The sequence below is a fragment of the Clinocottus analis genome, unplaced genomic scaffold, assembly GCF_023055335.1.
Source record: "Clinocottus analis isolate CAN_PGR_092001 unplaced genomic scaffold, fCliAna1.0.p SCAF_4, whole genome shotgun sequence".
NCBI classification, from domain to species: domain Eukaryota; kingdom Metazoa; phylum Chordata; class Actinopteri; order Perciformes; family Cottidae; genus Clinocottus; species Clinocottus analis.
Window position 1 is genome coordinate 3,656,614 of NW_027176153.1, and position 17,149 is coordinate 3,673,762.

Below are 17,149 nucleotides of genomic sequence, written 5' to 3' on the forward strand. Positions count from 1 at the left end.
GGAATGTACATAATTTCTGGTTGTTTCACATCATATTTCCTGTTTTTTTTTTTTAATATCATGAATAAAAACATGAGCCAGGATCAATTTGTTCTGTTGACATCATCTTTGTCACCGATCCTCTGATGCCATATTTTCTGTTATCTATAATCTGTTATCTATTATCTGTTATCTATTATAGAACAGGGCGAGTAGTAAAGTAATCTAGTAGTAGAAGTAGCAGATGTAGTCATAATAGAGTCAGTAGTAGTAGAGGTAATAGTAGTATTAGTAGTAGTAGAAGTAGCAGTAATAATAATAATCACAGTAGAGAAGTAGTAAAAATTATTAGTAGTATTAGTAGTAATATTAGTCATAGTAAAAGTAAGAGTAGTACTTCCAGTGTTCAGTTTTTATGTTTTTATTTCATTTATAACCTCATAAACAATTCTCATTGTATTTTCTTACAGACGGGCTTGATGGGAAACAGAAGGGCATGATGGGAAACAGGATGGAAGGTAGTGGCCGGCCACTAACCAATAACCTGCAATCAATCAATTAATAATCAATAGTAACAAGATACCCAATCTACGACAGGAAGAAGAACACAGCCTGCTGTTACACCCGGAGAGAGACGCTGTGTCTCCTGCGGGGGGGGGGACGTATTCGCAGCGTAGAGTCGGTTAGCACCTCAGTAACAAAGATGGCCGACAGGAGCGTGGAGTCGGTTAGCGCCTCAGTAACAAAGATGGTCGACAGGAGAGTAGAGTCAGTTAGCGGCCTCAGTAACAAAGATGGCCGACATGAGTGCTCAGATTATTCATCTGCTTCACGTCTACATTACAGATCCATGTTCAGCTTCATCTGTGTGAAGGTCTCCATGGTAACAGCAGCCCATAACAGGATGAGGAGAAGCATATCCGGATCAGGAAGTAAAAAACACAAACATAATAATAACACTTTGGATTAAAAAAGACAAATAAATACAAAACCACCGACAGCGATCAACTCGTCTGATTTGGCACAAGAAAGGTTCAATAAAACTGTAAGGCGAAATACACAGAACAGAACCAGCTCTGACCAGTTAGAACCGGTTAAAACTAGATAGAACCAGATAAAACCAGTTAGAAGCTGTTATAACAAGTTAAAAGCGGTTAAAACACGGTCATAACCGGTTCTCACTGGCTGTAAATAAACCAATTAAAACGTGTTCTTACTGGTTAAAGTCGCAATTCACTGGTTCTGCTGACGGGCGGTTATAACAAGAGACGAACCAGAAACACAAGTGACTAAAACGACTAAAATCAGGAATGAGATGTTTATATTTTAATATCTTTATGTCTTCACATTTTTATTTCTTCATCTTAATATTTTTTATATCTTTATATCCTCACATCTTTATTTCTTCATATCTTTATATCTCCATTCATGTATATCTTTATATCTTCAAATCTCTATATATTTATATCTCCATGTATGTATATCTTCATATCTTTATATCTCTATATCTCCTGGCCTGTTAGCGAGTGTTTAGCTAAGGTGGTCTTTAATGTTTGGCCTCCGAGCTACAGCTCGCTTGTGTAATAACCTCCTGTTCGTCTCTGGGTATGACCGGCTCCAACTGGTGTCAGAGACTGGGACTGGCTATGAACTGGTAGCCCAAAGCAACAACAAGAAATATACTGAAACATAATCTGATATATTAGCCAATAACACAAGCTCTGTATACGGAATACTGTGTAGTTTTGAAAACGTGCTTTGGCACATGAAGAGAAAGTGCACACTGATACAACACAATCAACTGCATCATAAACACACTGGTCAGAACCAGTCAGAACCATTCAGAACCAGTCCAGACTGGCTGGAACCAGTCTGCAAAACTCTCTGTAAATAGAACGTAAAGTAAACAACTGCTCAACACAAGTCACTCAGACTGAACTGTAAAATGTTTTCCACCACATCGAGACAACTGGTGATTATGGATACTATAAGGCGGAGTTACTGGTTACTTCCTTCGTTCCCAGTAAAGGAGGTCATCACACCACAGGACAACCAGAGCCACGACCAGACCAAGCACCGTGTTAGTGACGCAGCTCAACAACTTCATGAATCAAGTTTTAAAACGTTTCATCTGTGTGTTCAGGACCTGGTTAGCCGAGCTTAGCACAAATACAGAAAGGAGGGGAAACTTGTTAGCTTAGCACAAACACAACAAGGAGGGGAAAACTGCTAGCCTAGCTTAGCACAAAGACAGCAGCAAGTGGAACTGCTAGCTTAGCACAAAGACTGGCGACGGGGAGGTAACTGATAGCCTAGCTTAGCAAAAAAGCTGAAAGCAAGGGTAAACTGCTAGCTTAGCATAGCACCAAGGCTGGAAACAGGGGTAAACTGATAGCTTAGCACAAAGACTGGAGACAGGGAGGTAACTGATAGCTTAGCTTGGCACGAAGGCTGGAAGCAGGGGTAAACTGATAGCTTAACATTTAGCTTAGCACAAAGACGTGATGTGAAACATAAAACCTCAGATTGTTCCTTTTAGCTTCACCCTGTTAGCCGATAATCTAAACTGTGGAACCAACATGGCCGCCGCTGAAACACAAACAGTCTGATCGGCTCTGGCTGTGGGGGGATATTGCGAGCGTTGACCTTTAACTTTTACATAGTCACATGACCGAGGAGGTCACGGTAGAATAAATTATATTTACAAACTCTTTACTCTTTGTTTTCTTCTTGCATCAAACTTGCATCAAACAAACATCAAACACAACCCGGACTCATAAACACAGAAACATCAGTTCATCAGACAGATTCATCAGAATAACAATAATCATATCAATAATCTTTTCACTATCAAAACACTTTGTCCAAAAGTTTCAAGAGAAATCGGAGGGAGAAATATGAACCGCTGGGAGTGACGAGATAAAAACTACCCTTTTGGGGTCGACGGCGTCTAATTGCTTGATTCATTGGGTCCATCTGACCTCTGATCTCGTCCGTTTAAAAAAACTCCTCCATAAACGTTTTACATACAAGTCCAAAAAGCAAAATCATCTTCTTCATCTTCATCAGTCCTCCATCAGAAGTCTCGTATGTTCAATCTCAGTTAATTTTTCTTCTCCATAATCGATCAGTCGTCTGGTTGATAAAAAGAATTGCTCACTGTCCAAAGTGACGTCTTCAAATGTAAATGTCTCACAAAAACACAAATATTTGATCTAATGTGTGTTTAATATATATATATATATATATATATATATATATATATATATATATATATATATATATATATATATACACACATATATATATACACATATATATACACATATATATACACATATATATATACATATATATATATATATATATATATATATATATATATATATATATATATCAGATGAAGCTCATATTTCACAATAAGAGTTTATAACAATAAAGTAAACTGTCTGTTTAAATAACGTTAAATTACAGAATATGTTGTGCATGTAAACGTAGACTTCACCATCGTCATCATCATCTGAACGTCCTCTGAGGATTTCAGCCTCGTGACTTTTTTAACCTCAAACAAACAAACCAACGTTGGTGGAATAAAAAGTTCAAATAAAAACTAAACGTTGGTCATGAAGTCGACTTTGTGTTCCAAACTGTGTTCTGACCCTTTGAGACAACACGATGTCCGAAGTCTTTTTTAGTTTTAAGTGGACTTTTGAAGTCGTGAACTTGGGATTCATGGAAACTAAACGTTGATGTTCAAAAGAAATGAATAATAAGTAAATAAAATAAAGATGTCTGTATTCAGGGACTTAAAAAGAACCCTGCAGTACCAGACTTCTCCAGCAGACGGAAGAGAGGCTTCGGGTCGAATGTAGCAGAGGCTGTTGGGAAGCGTAGTTCCTCTCCGGACAGGTGCTTTGATTGGCAGGTTTAAAAGTCAAAGTTAAAAAAGTTTTTCTTCAGGGGAAACGTCAAACATTAAAACGTCTTTTAAGTGCATTCAAAGAGGACACGTTTGTCGTCTTCTTTTTCTTTTGGGTTTCCTCCTTTCATCTGTTGATCTACTTCCTGTTTTCAGGAAACCAGAAATCTTATCTTTTCAAAAACGTGAAGAATCTGTTGTTTATTGTGTCAACAGGTGTTCATCATGTGTAAGACGAGTGTCCAACAGGTGTCCGACAGATGTTCGCCAGGTGCCAGACAAGTGTCCATCATGTGCTTTAATCCATTGATGAAGTTCGCAGTTTTTATTGTGTTGTTGATGTTGTCGTAAGTCTGTCAGGGACCAGAACTCAATCAGTCCTGGTCCTGGTCCAGGTCCAGGTCCTGGTCCTGGTCCTGGTCCAGGTCCTGTTCCTGGTCCAGCTTAGATGACATTGTTGATCTTAGCCAGTTATTTAAAACACCAGATAAACGTCTGACGCCAACGTTCTTTAAACTCTCTGAGACATGAAGCAGACGGCGGTTGAGGCTTCTGGGTACTTTAGTCTTTAAGACCAAACTGAGGGGATGTGGACCGACTGAACCACTTCCTGCTTCCTGCATCTGAACGTTAGTGTTGGACGTAAACCGCAAAGTCCGGTACCATCCAATCAGAGACTGAGATTGTTCATCACAGCAGTTTCATGTTCCAGGAAACGTCCAATCAGAGAGCTTCTTACGGATAGTGTGCGCGTCTCCATAGCAGCAGCAGCTGAGGCTTATGGGTACTGTAGTGTTTCAGACCAAACGGAGGGGAGATAAAAACACAGTGGTTGTCATGTTTCCTGTGAGAAGACGCTCCGCCCACCTCACTGCATCACAGTGCAGGAAAAGAAAAAACAAGGTGAAGAGGAGAGAGACACCATCTTGTGTCTGACAGCGAAAAGGAATCATGCAGTGTGTGTGTGTGTGTGTGTGTGTGTGTGTGTGTGTGTGTGTGTGTGTGTGTGTGTGTGTGTGTGTGTATGTGAGTGTGTGTCAGTATGTACTGGTTTTGTAATGGTTTCTAATAGAGACGGATCGTCACCGTGGTCATCTTTCCTCGTTCAATAGGATCACGTGTTCTCCTCCTCCGCTGCAGCCACCAGCTCCTCCCCCTCCTCTTCCAGACTCTCTGCAATTGGCCGGTGCACCTGAGGCTCCTCCCCCCTCCCAGCCCTCAGCAGGACGTCGATCCACCGCCGCTGAAGCTCCTCCCCCTCGGCGCTGAAGTACAGGGTCAGGTGACTCTGGGAGATCTTGAAGGCGTGGCGTCGCTCCAGCCGGTCACATGACTCAGGAAGAGAGACCTCGAAGCCAATCAGAGGAACGCTGCGCTGGGCCTTCACGTCCTGGAGGAGAGACGATCAATACATCTGCTACATCTGCATGATGCTCAGAGAACATCATGGGTAATATATCCTCAAACCTCAAGTATTCCTCAAACTTCCTCACACCTCATCTTCACACCTCCTCTTATCTCCTCCTCACACCGCCTCCTCTTCATCTTGTAGACGTACCTGTGGCGCTCCGTAGACGTAGAGCACCAGCGGCTCGTTCTCAGGGATAACGAACCAGGCCTTCTGCCAGCCGCGGCCTCCTTTCTCCATGTGGTGCAGGAAGCTGCAGATCACACTGTGCTCAGCGGCCAGGGAGGCCTGTTTCTATGGCAATGAGAGACAGACGAAGAGGGTCACGGTGATGTCACAATGATGTAACACTCATGTCAGAATCATGTCACAGTGATGTCACAATGATGTCGCAGTGATGTCATCGTGAGGTCATTGTGAAGTCACAGTGATGTCACGTTGATGGCACCGTAATGTCACCGTGATGTCACCGTGATGTCACCGTAATGTCACCGTAATGTCACACTAACCTCCAGGATGGAGCGTCTCCTCTGGGTGCTGCTGCTCAGTGCAGCGGGTGAAGTCGACATCCCCACCAACATGGCGTAGCAGTCGATGCAGACTCGGTTGGTGCGGTTGTTGTCGTACGAAAGACGAGCGCGGAACTCGGAACATTTCCCACAAACCACCTGGGGGCAACGAACAAGTGTTTATGTGTACCTCATTAGTACACTATGAAGTGCTACATGTACCTCTGAGATGTAGTACAGTGAAAAGTACAACGCGTTTATTATGAGATGTTGATGAACTCACGTGGCCACAGGCTTTGCAGTGGTGGCGTCTCTTGGTGATGGAGTTGAACGGCTCCTGACATTTCATACACAGAGTCACCTCCTTCTCTCTGATGGGAGTCGGAGCTCGTTTTCCCAGTTCCACACAGCTCTGAGAGAGAGAGAGAGAGAGAGAGAGAGAGAGAGAGAGAGAGAGAGAGAGAGAGAGAGAGAGAGAGAAGGACTCTACTTTAACATCACATCTTTACCATACGTAGAGTCTAGTCTAGGTTCAGTAGACTCTGGTGTCCAACCAGTAGAGTCTGATCTAGGACCAGCATTACCGGGGAGTGTGGCGGCGTGGACTCGTCGTCCCTCAGGGAGCAAGTGAGGTGCCTGAAGCTCTCCATGGTCTGCTCGTGCCTCTGGATTGTCGCCTGGATGGCCTGAACACACGGGGTTAACTTTTGTGTTTAGTGACATCACACAGTTGCAGAAACCCCACCCACACAGTCACAGTAACCACGCCCACGCAGTCACAGTAACCACGCCCACACAGTCACAGTAACCACGCCCACACAGTCACAGTAACCACGCCCACACAGTCACAGTAACCACAACCACATTTACAGTAACCACGCCCACACATTTACAGAAACCACGCCCACCAGTGATGTCACAGGATGCTGGAGGACATCGTGACATCACTGCAGACAAGTGAGTCTTTACCTGAATCCAGTCTTTCTTCTCCTCCTCAGTCCTGCAGACACAGAACATATGTGAGAAAACTACTGTCTGTCTGTCTGTCTGTCTGTCTGTCTGTCTGTCTGTCTGTCTGTCTGTCTGTCTGTCTGTCTGTCTGTCTGTCTGTCTGTCTGTACCTGGCCTGCAGCTCCAGGGATCTCTGTTTTCCAGACACCAGGAATGTCCTGGATGCTGCAACGCCGCTGGTCTCCTTCAGCTGGACAGAGAGAGAGAGAGAAAGAGAGACACAGGGGAACAAAGAGTGAGACAGGTGGACGTAGAGAGAGAGAAAAAAGGAGAGAGAGGCTCCACTCAGTGTCACTCAGCGGATGCTGTCTCACCTCCATCCCGTCCACATCGATGCGAGCGCGGACGCCGTACTTCTGACCAATCAGACGCAGCTTAGGGACACAGTACAGCAACCTGTCGTTGAACTACAGAGAGAGAGACAGGCAGTCAGAGGAGGTGAACCTATGACATGGAGATGCAGGAGGAGGAGGATGGGGAGGAGGAGCATACCAGCAGGAGGTGCCGGTCCTGCGTGGTCCCGTTCTTGTTGGACAGCTTCAGGATGTGTCCCTCCTTGATGAGCTCGTTGGTCGGGTTCACGATGTCTTCTTCTCCGCCCAGCAGCTCGTACACCTGCAGCAGCTTCCTCATGCGGTCCTGACGAGAGGGAGACAGGAGTCAGGGAGACAGACAGGCAGAGAGAGAGACAGGTAGAGAGGGAGACAGATAAATAGAGGGAGACAGAGAGCGACAGGTAGACAGGGACACAGATAAATAGAGGGAAACAGAGAGAGAAGGAGACAGGTAGAGAAGGAAACAGGTAAAGCGAGGGAGACAGGTAGAGAGGTAGAGAAGGAGACAGGTAGAGATGGAGACAAGTAGAGAAGGAGACAGGTCGAGAAGGAGACAGGTAGAGAAGGAGACAGGTAGTGAGGGAGACAGGTAGAGAAGGAGACAGGTAGAGATGGAGACAAGTAGAGAAGGAGACAGGTAGAGAAGGAGACAGATAGTGAGGGAGACAGGTAGAGATGGAGACAAGTAGAGAAGGAGACAGGTAGAGAAGGAGACAGATAGTGAGGGAGACAGGTAGAGATGGAGACAGGTAGAGAGGGAGACAGATAAAGTGAGGGAGACAGGTAGACAGGTAGAGATGGAGACACGCAGAGAAGGAGTCAGGTAGAGAAGGAGACAGGTAGAGAAGGAGACAGGTAGAGAAGGAGACAGGTAGAGAGACACAAGTAGAGAGAGAGAGACAGGCGTCTCACCATCTTCTTGATGGCAGCGTTGGAGTGCTCTGCTGCTGTGGCGATGAGCTCCAGAGACTCTGCAGAAATGAAGGTCGTGTGACCACCATTTTACTTTTTTTTCACAGTATTCTTGAACTATATATTTTATCATTAAAAAGTATTCTTGATTTTTTTTTTTTAATCACAATATTCTTGAAATATATATTTTGTTTTATTAGAAATTATTCTTAAAATATATATTAAAAAATTCACTATTCTTGAAATATTTTAACATTCCCACAACATCCCAGCGGGTGCGTTTGTTTACGTACTCTGGGCGTCCCGGTGGTCCGGGGCGTCCTCGGGGAGCCGGTGCAGATAGTCTTTGAGCAGCAGCTCGTAGCGAGGAATCCTCTGAACGGGTTCTAGCATGTGATGCTGCAGAGTGAGGTTCTTGCAGCGCTCCTCCCGCTGCACAGCACACACGTACACACGTTATACACACAGTACACACGTACACACGTTATACACACAGCACACACTACACATGTTATACACACAGTACACACGTACACACGTTATACACACAGCACACACTACACATGTTATACACACAGTACACACTACACATGTTATACACACAGTACACACTACACACGTTATACACACAGTACACACTACACACGTTATACACACAGCACACACGTACACACGTTATACACATAGTACACACGTACACACGTTATACACACAGTACACACTACACACGTTATACACACAGTACACATTACACATGTTATACACACAGTACACACTACACACGTTATACACACAGCACACACTACACATGTTATACACACAGTACACACTACACATGTTATACACACAGTACACACTACACACGTTATACACACAGTACACACTACACACGTTATACACACAGCACACACGTACACACGTTATACACATAGTACACACGTACACACGTTATACACACAGTACACACTACACACGTTATACACACAGTACACATTACACATGTTATACACACAGTACACACTACACACGTTATACACACAGTACACACTACACACGTTATACACACAGTACACACTACACACGTTATACACACAGTACACACTACACACGTTATACACACAGTACACACGTACACACGTTATACACACAGCACACACGTACACACGTTATACACACAGTACACACTACACACGTTATACACACAGTACACACGTACACACGTTATACACACAGTACACACTACACACGTTATACACACAGTACACACTACACACGTTATACACACAGCACACACTACACACGTTATACACACAGCACACACTACACACGTTATACACACAGCACACACTACACACGTTATACACACAATACACACGTACACACGTTATACACACAGTACACACTACACATGTTATACACACAGCACACACTACACACGTTATACACACAGCACACACTACACACGTTATACACACAGTACACACTACACACGTTATACACACAGCACACACTACACACGTTATACACACAACACACGTTATACACACAGCACACACTACAAACGTTATACACACAGCACACACTACACATGTTATACACACAGCACACACTACACACATTATACACACAGCACACACTACACACGTTATACACACAGTACACAGTTTATACACACAGTACACACGTACACACGTTATACACACAGCACACACGTACACACGTTATACACACAGCACACAGTTACACACGTTATACACACAGCACACACGTACACACGTTATACACACAGTACACACTACACACGTTATACACACAGCACACATTACACACGTTATACACACGTTATACACACAGAACACACAGCACAAACTTACACACGTTATACACACAGTACACACTACACACATTATACACACAGCACACACTACACACGTTATACACACAGTACACAGTTTATACACACAGTACACACGTACACACGTTATACACACAGCACACACGTACACACGTTATACACACAGCACACACGTACACACGTTATACACACAGCACACACGTACACAGTTTATACACACAGCACACACGTACACACGTTATACCCACAGCACACACGTTTTACACACAAAACATAAGTACACACATTATACACACACAGTACACACAGAACATAAGTACACAAGTACACACAGTACCCCCACTGCGCCCTCTCACCTGGATCTCCTGCACGATGCCCTTAAAAGGAGTGGACCGCTCCGTCCACACGCTCAGCAGCTCCATCGCTCCGTCAAAGTTCTTCACGTATTCTCCGTACATCTTCAGGAACGGAGCCAGCTTCTGCAGGATGTCACCGATCCGGGGGTTAGAGTCCCTGAGGAGGAAGAGGAGGAGGAGGCGTGAGGAAGAGGAGCAGAAAGCATGAGGAGGAGGAGGAGGCGTGAGGAGGACGAGCAGAAAGCATGAGGAGGAGGAGAAGGAGGAGGAGGAGGCGTGAGGAGGACGAGCAGAAAGCATGAGGAGGAGGAGAAAGAGGAGGAGGAGGAGGAGGCGTGAGGAAGAGGAGCAGAAAGCATGAGGAGGAGCAGAAGGAGGAGGAGGAGGAGGCGTGAGGAGGACGAGCAGAAAGCATGAGGAGGAGGAGAAAGAGGAGGAGGAGGAGGGGGAGGCGTGAGGAGGAGGAGCGGAAGGAGGAGGAGGCGTGGGGAGGCGTGAGGAGGAGTTGTGGGGAGGCGTGAGGAGCAGGATGAGCAGAAGGAGGAAAAGGCATGAGGAGGAGGAGCAGGAGGAATGAGGAGGATCAGGAGGAGGAGGAGTAGAAGAATAAGGAGGAGGCGTGAGGAGGAGCAGGAGGCATGAGGACAAGGAGGAGGAGAAGAAAGAGCAGGAGCAGGAGGAACAGGAGGAGCAGGAGCAAGAGCAGCAGCAGGCCTCACCACTCCTCCATGCGCTTCTGCAGCGCCGGCAGGAGGAACTGCTGGTGGAAGCAGTAGATGGAGCAGATGTTGGAGAAGATGCCCTGAACCACGTCACCGGGGAAGGAGGAGCGGGACCGAGCCTCCTCCAGGAGGCGGGCACAGAACACCTGCAGGAGAGAGCGGTGGCCACGGTAACCAGGTGTGTACTATGGTCTGACCTGACCATACGTTTCATCTGTATTTATATATCTATATATATATATATATATATATATATATATATATATATATATATATATATATATATATATATATATATATATATTTATATATATATGTATATATATATAAAGATATATATAGATAAATATATATATATATATATATATATATATATATATATATATATATATTTATATATATATGTATATATATATAAAGATATATATAGATAAATATATATATATATATATATATATATATATATATATATATATATAGATAGATAGATAGATAGATATATCTATCTCTATGTATATAGATATATAGATTATTTTCACAAAATAAAAATCATGTAAAATCATCAATTTTTTTTAGAAGTGTTAAAAAAATGTCTGATGTTTTTTTATGCATGAAAATAAAGGCTTTAAATATTGCTTTTAAGCTGTTATATGCTGTGAGTGTACTCTGAAGGTGGTGGATATTGCTCTTGTTCTGGGGTCAAAGGTCTATATATATAGATATAGATATGTGTATATATATATATATATATATATATATATATATATATATATATATATATATATATATATATACATATATATATATATATATATATATATACATATATATATATACATATACATATATATATACATATATATATATATATATATATATATATATATATATATATATATATATATATATATATATATATATATTATATGACACTATTATGTATTCAGGTTTGTGATCTGACATGAACTCACCTGATCGAGGAGGTGGAGCTTGGAGACGTAGGCGATCTCAGTGTGGAGCAGCTCATTAGCGATGTTGAAAACTCTCTGCTGGACAGACAGCTGGAGAGAGAGAGAGAGAGAGAGAGAGAGAGAGAGAGAGAGAGAGAGACAGAGAGAGAGGGTCGTACTAGTGTCATATAATGAAAACAATAACAATACGACTACCTATAATACTATTAATACTACTGCTACAATTATTGCTACTGCTAGAAGTAGTATGAATACAACAACTACAAATACTACAATATAAATATTATTAATAATAATAACAATAATAAAAATACTACTTACACCAAATCAAATACTACAAATACTACTACTACTACGACTAAGACAAAAACTACTAATAATTCTACTCCAAATACTCCAAATACAAATACTACTAATGCAAATACGAATACTACTAATACAAATACTCCTACTATTACTTATACTATTACTAACACTACTGATACTAATACAAATACTACTACTTGTAATACTAATACTACTGATAACGGAAATACTAATACAAGGAATAAAGGACAACGTCCTGTTTGTGACTCGTGTCCCTTTCAGGCCACCGTCCTGTCTCACCTCCACAGAGTCCTGTCTGTCTGTTTTCGGGGGGGGCAGCACCAGAGTTAGCTCCGCCTCCTCCTCCTCCAGGTCGCTGTCTCCCTCCTCAGAGAAGTCCCGCCTCCTCCTGGCCCCGCCACCTGCCTCTCCCGCATACGAGGACGAGCTGGAGAGGCGGGGCAGGAGGGCGGGGCTGCAGGGGTAGGCCACACCTCCGTCGTCCACACCGGCGAAGCAGAGCTCCTCGCTGTGCGACGGCGAGCTGATGCTGTCGATGCCGCTGTCCCGATTGGCCAGCTTGCCCTCCGTCTGCGAGGAGGGGAGGGACAGGCGCTCCGAGGGGAGCTCTGATTGGTCAAGGGGCGGCTCCCTCATCTCCACTGCGGCCACGTCGCTGTAACCCGACTCCATAGAGAGACGCTTCTGATGGAGGTCCCGGCATGCTGCCAGCTCTTCATCCTCTTCATCATCATCATCATCCTCTTCTTCTTCTTCATCATCTTCATCTTCATCATCATCGTCATCGTGTAGGTCCCTCTCCTCCCCATCCTCCCCGAGTGTGATGTCATCATGACCTTTGACCTCAGGGGGCGGCTCCTCCTTCGGTGGGGGCGGGGCCGGAGATGAAGGTCGAGAGGAGGGGGGGTCGAGGGGGCGGGGACACAGAGCCCCCCCTGAGATGTCAGGGACCACGATGATCTGCTCCCTACACACACACACACAGACACGCACACACACATTAACATCTAATTTCATATCGATGACCTCACTAGTCCTCGGACCAATCACAACTCACCGCTCAAACTTCTCGATGAGTGACAGGACGCAGGTTGGAGAGGCGGTGCCATCTGCGCGTGTGGGCGGAGTCCGGCCCCCTCGTGGGTCCGCCGGGAGGGGTCTGCATGGCGGGGTCGGGGGGAGGGGCTTGTCCGGAGCCCGGAGGCGTGGCCTCGACACCCCCGCCTGTTGCTGAAGGTGAGGGGGTTTCGGGGGGACTGAGGAGGGGCGGGATTAAGGATCAATATGTGTCATTGATTGTTAAACATTTACTTATTTAGATCAAACATTTAGAGCTCACCCTGAGGCTTAGGTCCGGGCAGCGGCGGCCGGCTCTTGCTCGGTGGTGTTATTGTGGTAGCTGGCGGCTCTGTTGGCCCCGCCCCCCCCTCCAGAGAGGCGGGGCCTGACGACGAGGAGCTGGACCCCGGGAAGAAGCTTTGCTGCTGGGGGGCGTCGGCGTCCAGCGCCCCCTGGTGGCCGCACGGGGAGCAGGGCGGCTCCAGGGACAGACTCTTAGTCAGCAAACTGGGGCTGGAGGAGGAGGAGGGACCTGAGGGGCAGGTCAGAATGGTGATCACATGACACAGAGGCCACACCCACTGACACCAAAATAAAAGCCTTTTGATTTGAATGAAAAAACCTCCATGTTTTTATATATAAAGATTTACCTGTTTGATCACAAGATTATACATGATATGAAATATTTAACATACTCTGATAGTACTACTCTAATAGCATTTATTTAATAGTACTACTCTAATACTACTACTCTAATATAACTACTGTAATAGTACTACTCTAATAACATTTATTTGACAGTACTACTCGAATACTATTACTCTAATAGTACTACTCTAATATAACTACTCTAATAGTACTACTCTAAGATCACTTATCTAATATCACTTATCTAATCGTACTACTCTAATATAACTACTGTAATAGTACTACTCTAATAATACTCTCTAATAGCACTACGCTAGTAATAGTTATCTAATTCCTCTAACATACCTACTGTAATAGTACAGTACTCTCTAATAGTACTACTCTAGCACTTTTTTTTGTCTTTTGTATTCATCTTTTGTAAATGTACAAAGAGCAAAGAAAGTACCGTAGTCAAATTCCATGTACGTGAAAATTTACATGGCCATAAAAAGTGATTCATATTCAGATTCTGATACTCTAATAGCGCTTATCTAATAGTAGTACTGCTTTAATAATAATATTTAATAGTACTACTCTAATAGTACAACTATATTGATACTACCTCATAGTACTCAGCAAATAATACTACTTTGATCAAAGCCAAGGCTACAAAGTGATTGACAGGTCTCTACATTCCTCCTCAGTCCACATATGGTCACTTCCTGTTCACTGGTTGATAAAAACAAGATGGCGGCGACCGTAACGCTGACCTGGAGGCTTCAAAGGCTCAGAAACAAACAACGTCTATGTCCTCTTATAAAGACATTGTAGTTTCAATAAGAGATTTAATGTTTATTGATCTAACAGGAAAAACAATAGAATAAACAGATTGATATTTTATATTATTAAAATAACAAATATTGTAACTAAATAAAATAAACAACAGTGGGAGCTGCTGTGTGTGAACATGAAGGGAGAGGTCATGGGAAAACATCAACAGGCTAATTTAAAGCAGATGGTGTGTGTGTGTAAGTGTGTGTGTCTCTGTGGGTCTGTGTGTGTGTGTGTGTGTGTGTGTGTGTGTGTGTGTGTGTGTGTGTGTATTTATAACAGCAGTCTCAGGCAGTTAACTGATTTTCTTCAGTTCAGACCAACAGTCAGTCATTTTTATTCTCCTGTCAGTAACTCAGTCTGTGCAGACTGAAACACTACATTACCCAGAATCCTTCTTACACCAAGGCTCGGCTAGCAGTTTTCCCCTGACTCGTCTTTTTGCCAATTTCCCCCTGACTCCAGTGCTAAGCTAGACTAGCAGTTGCCATCTGACTCCAGTCTTTGTGCTAAGCTAGGCTAACCATGTCGTGGATCCGTCTCTGTACTGAACAAGAGGGTTTCCTAAAATTGTTGGACTGTTCCTTTAATACTTCCAGTCTGCTGCAGCACCATTTCTCACACACTCACACACACACACACACACACACACACACACACACACACACACACACACACACACACACACACACACACACACACACACACACAGAGAAAGCTGTGTGATAATTCAAATACATGAAGATGAACGACGTGGAACCAAACCTGCTGACTGGCGGTTTGTTGGTTCTCCTATCGACCTTCAAATAGACATGAGGCGACGGGATGTTCATTCATGAGGTTCTAGTGTTTATTTATGAGGTTCTAGTGTTCATTTATGAGGTTCTAGTGTTTATTTATGAGGTTCTAATGTTCATTTATGATGTGCTAGTGTCCATTTATGAGGTTCTAGTTTACATTTATGAGGCTCTAGCGTTCATTGACATAGTTCCTGTAGTCACTGATGAGGTTCTAGTTTGCAATTGATGAGGTTCCACATGCCCTTTTAAGGTGGTTCTCGTACTTAAGCTGCGATTACACCAAACGCACTGTGTGTGTGTGTGTGTGTGTGTGTGTGTGTGTGTGTGTGTGTGTGTGTGTGAATGGGGGGTGTGTCCGTCTGTCTGCAGAAACAAACCCACACGAATAACTCACATCTCCATCAGCATCCACATTTTAAATCATTGGATTAAGAGCCAATCAATCACACACGCACGCGCGCACACGCACAAACCCACGCGCACACACACGCACACACACATACGGCCTGCTGTCTGGTGAAATCGAACATGGCGATCAGCTGACATTCGGTCGGGTGCTTAATATTCGTGATGGAATATGCGATCGATGCTATGGATCGATGTGTTTGATGCGATCAGAACATCTGCAGCATCATGCAGCCACGAGACTGCGGCGAGATGTCGGTCAGTATGTGCGCGTGCACAACACCCTCTGTGAGCGCGCGCATGTCATTCCCAACCCCCCCCCCCCCCCCCCCCCCGGTATATTATGAATATACAGATTTATACACATGACCGAACATTAAACACGAGAATAAGACGCGAGGGGGCTGCGGCGCGACTCGGCGCGCGCTCGTGTGTGCACGTGCTCGTGCAGCGGCGCTCAGCAGGTAAATCGGTACACGGTGCAGATGTGTACATGTACACGCAGTACACGCAGTACACGGTACTCACCTCGGCTCAGGCTGCTTCTGTCCATGTACATCGCGCAGCAAAACACAAATCCGGTCATTAAAGAGAATGTTGGTGCGGAGAGAGAGCGGCTCTCCCGGTCCACGCACGGAGAAGAAACACACGCGCACACACACCCACACACACACCCCCACACACACACGTTCACACACGCTCACGCCGATGGTCCAGACCGGATCACGGACCGACGGCGGACCGAGGGAGCTGCTGCTTCAGGAGAACCCGGTTAGATCCGCTCGGTTTGGTCCAGAGAGCTGCCCGGTGTGTGAGCGGCGGGCGGAGAGAGAGAGGGAGGGTGGGAGGAGGAGGAGGAGGAGGAAGAGGAGGAGAGAGAGAAAGAAAGAGAGAGAGAGAGAGAGAGAGAGAGAGAGGGAGAGAGAGAGAGAGAGAGAGAGAGAGAGAGAGAGAGAGAGAGAGAGAGAGAGAGAGAGAGAGAGACTACTATAAAAGTAGAGGCATTCCATTATCAGAGCCTCTTATATTCAGGGTAAGGTGCTCAAAAGATGCTCAAAGAGTCTTTGTGACTTGATGATTTCTGGCATTTTTCCGAAAGTCGTCCTCCATCAGATTGTCATCA

At 44.5% G+C, this 17,149-nt stretch overlaps 1 protein-coding gene across 1 annotated transcript; it reads right to left on the reverse strand.

The window, feature by feature from the left end:
- Positions 1-3,391: 3,391 nt before the first annotated feature.
- Positions 3,392-16,821, reverse strand: fgd1 (FYVE, RhoGEF and PH domain containing 1). Its single transcript, XM_068598645.1, has 18 exons — positions 16,555-16,821; positions 13,644-13,895; positions 13,362-13,560; positions 12,584-13,271; positions 11,978-12,067; positions 11,004-11,152; positions 10,285-10,441; positions 8,367-8,505; positions 8,074-8,132; positions 7,319-7,465; positions 7,141-7,233; positions 6,937-7,016; positions 6,785-6,815; positions 6,400-6,501; positions 6,099-6,227; positions 5,816-5,974; positions 5,457-5,600; positions 3,392-5,288 (listed from the first exon to the last, which is right to left on the reverse strand). The coding sequence occupies exons 1-18, from the start codon at positions 16,610-16,612 to the stop codon at positions 5,013-5,015; spliced, it is 2,952 nt and encodes a 983-aa protein (XP_068454746.1). The 5' UTR covers positions 16,613-16,821; the 3' UTR covers positions 3,392-5,012.
- Positions 16,822-17,149: the final 328 nt, after the last annotated feature.

Excerpts from the sequence above, each read along its gene's own strand:
- fgd1 (XM_068598645.1), bottom strand. The coding sequence starts at position 16,612 with ATGACCGGATTTGTGTTTTGCTGCGCGATGTACATGGACAGAAGCAGC. Across the intron at positions 13,896-16,554 it reads CAGAAGCAGCCTGAGCCGAG|GTCCCTCCTCCTCCTCCAGC; the intron begins GTGAGTACCGTG and ends CCTGCCCCTCAG. Across the intron at positions 12,068-12,583 it reads ACAGACAGGACTCTGTGGAG|CTGTCTGTCCAGCAGAGAGT; the intron begins GTGAGACAGGAC and ends CTCTCTCTCCAG.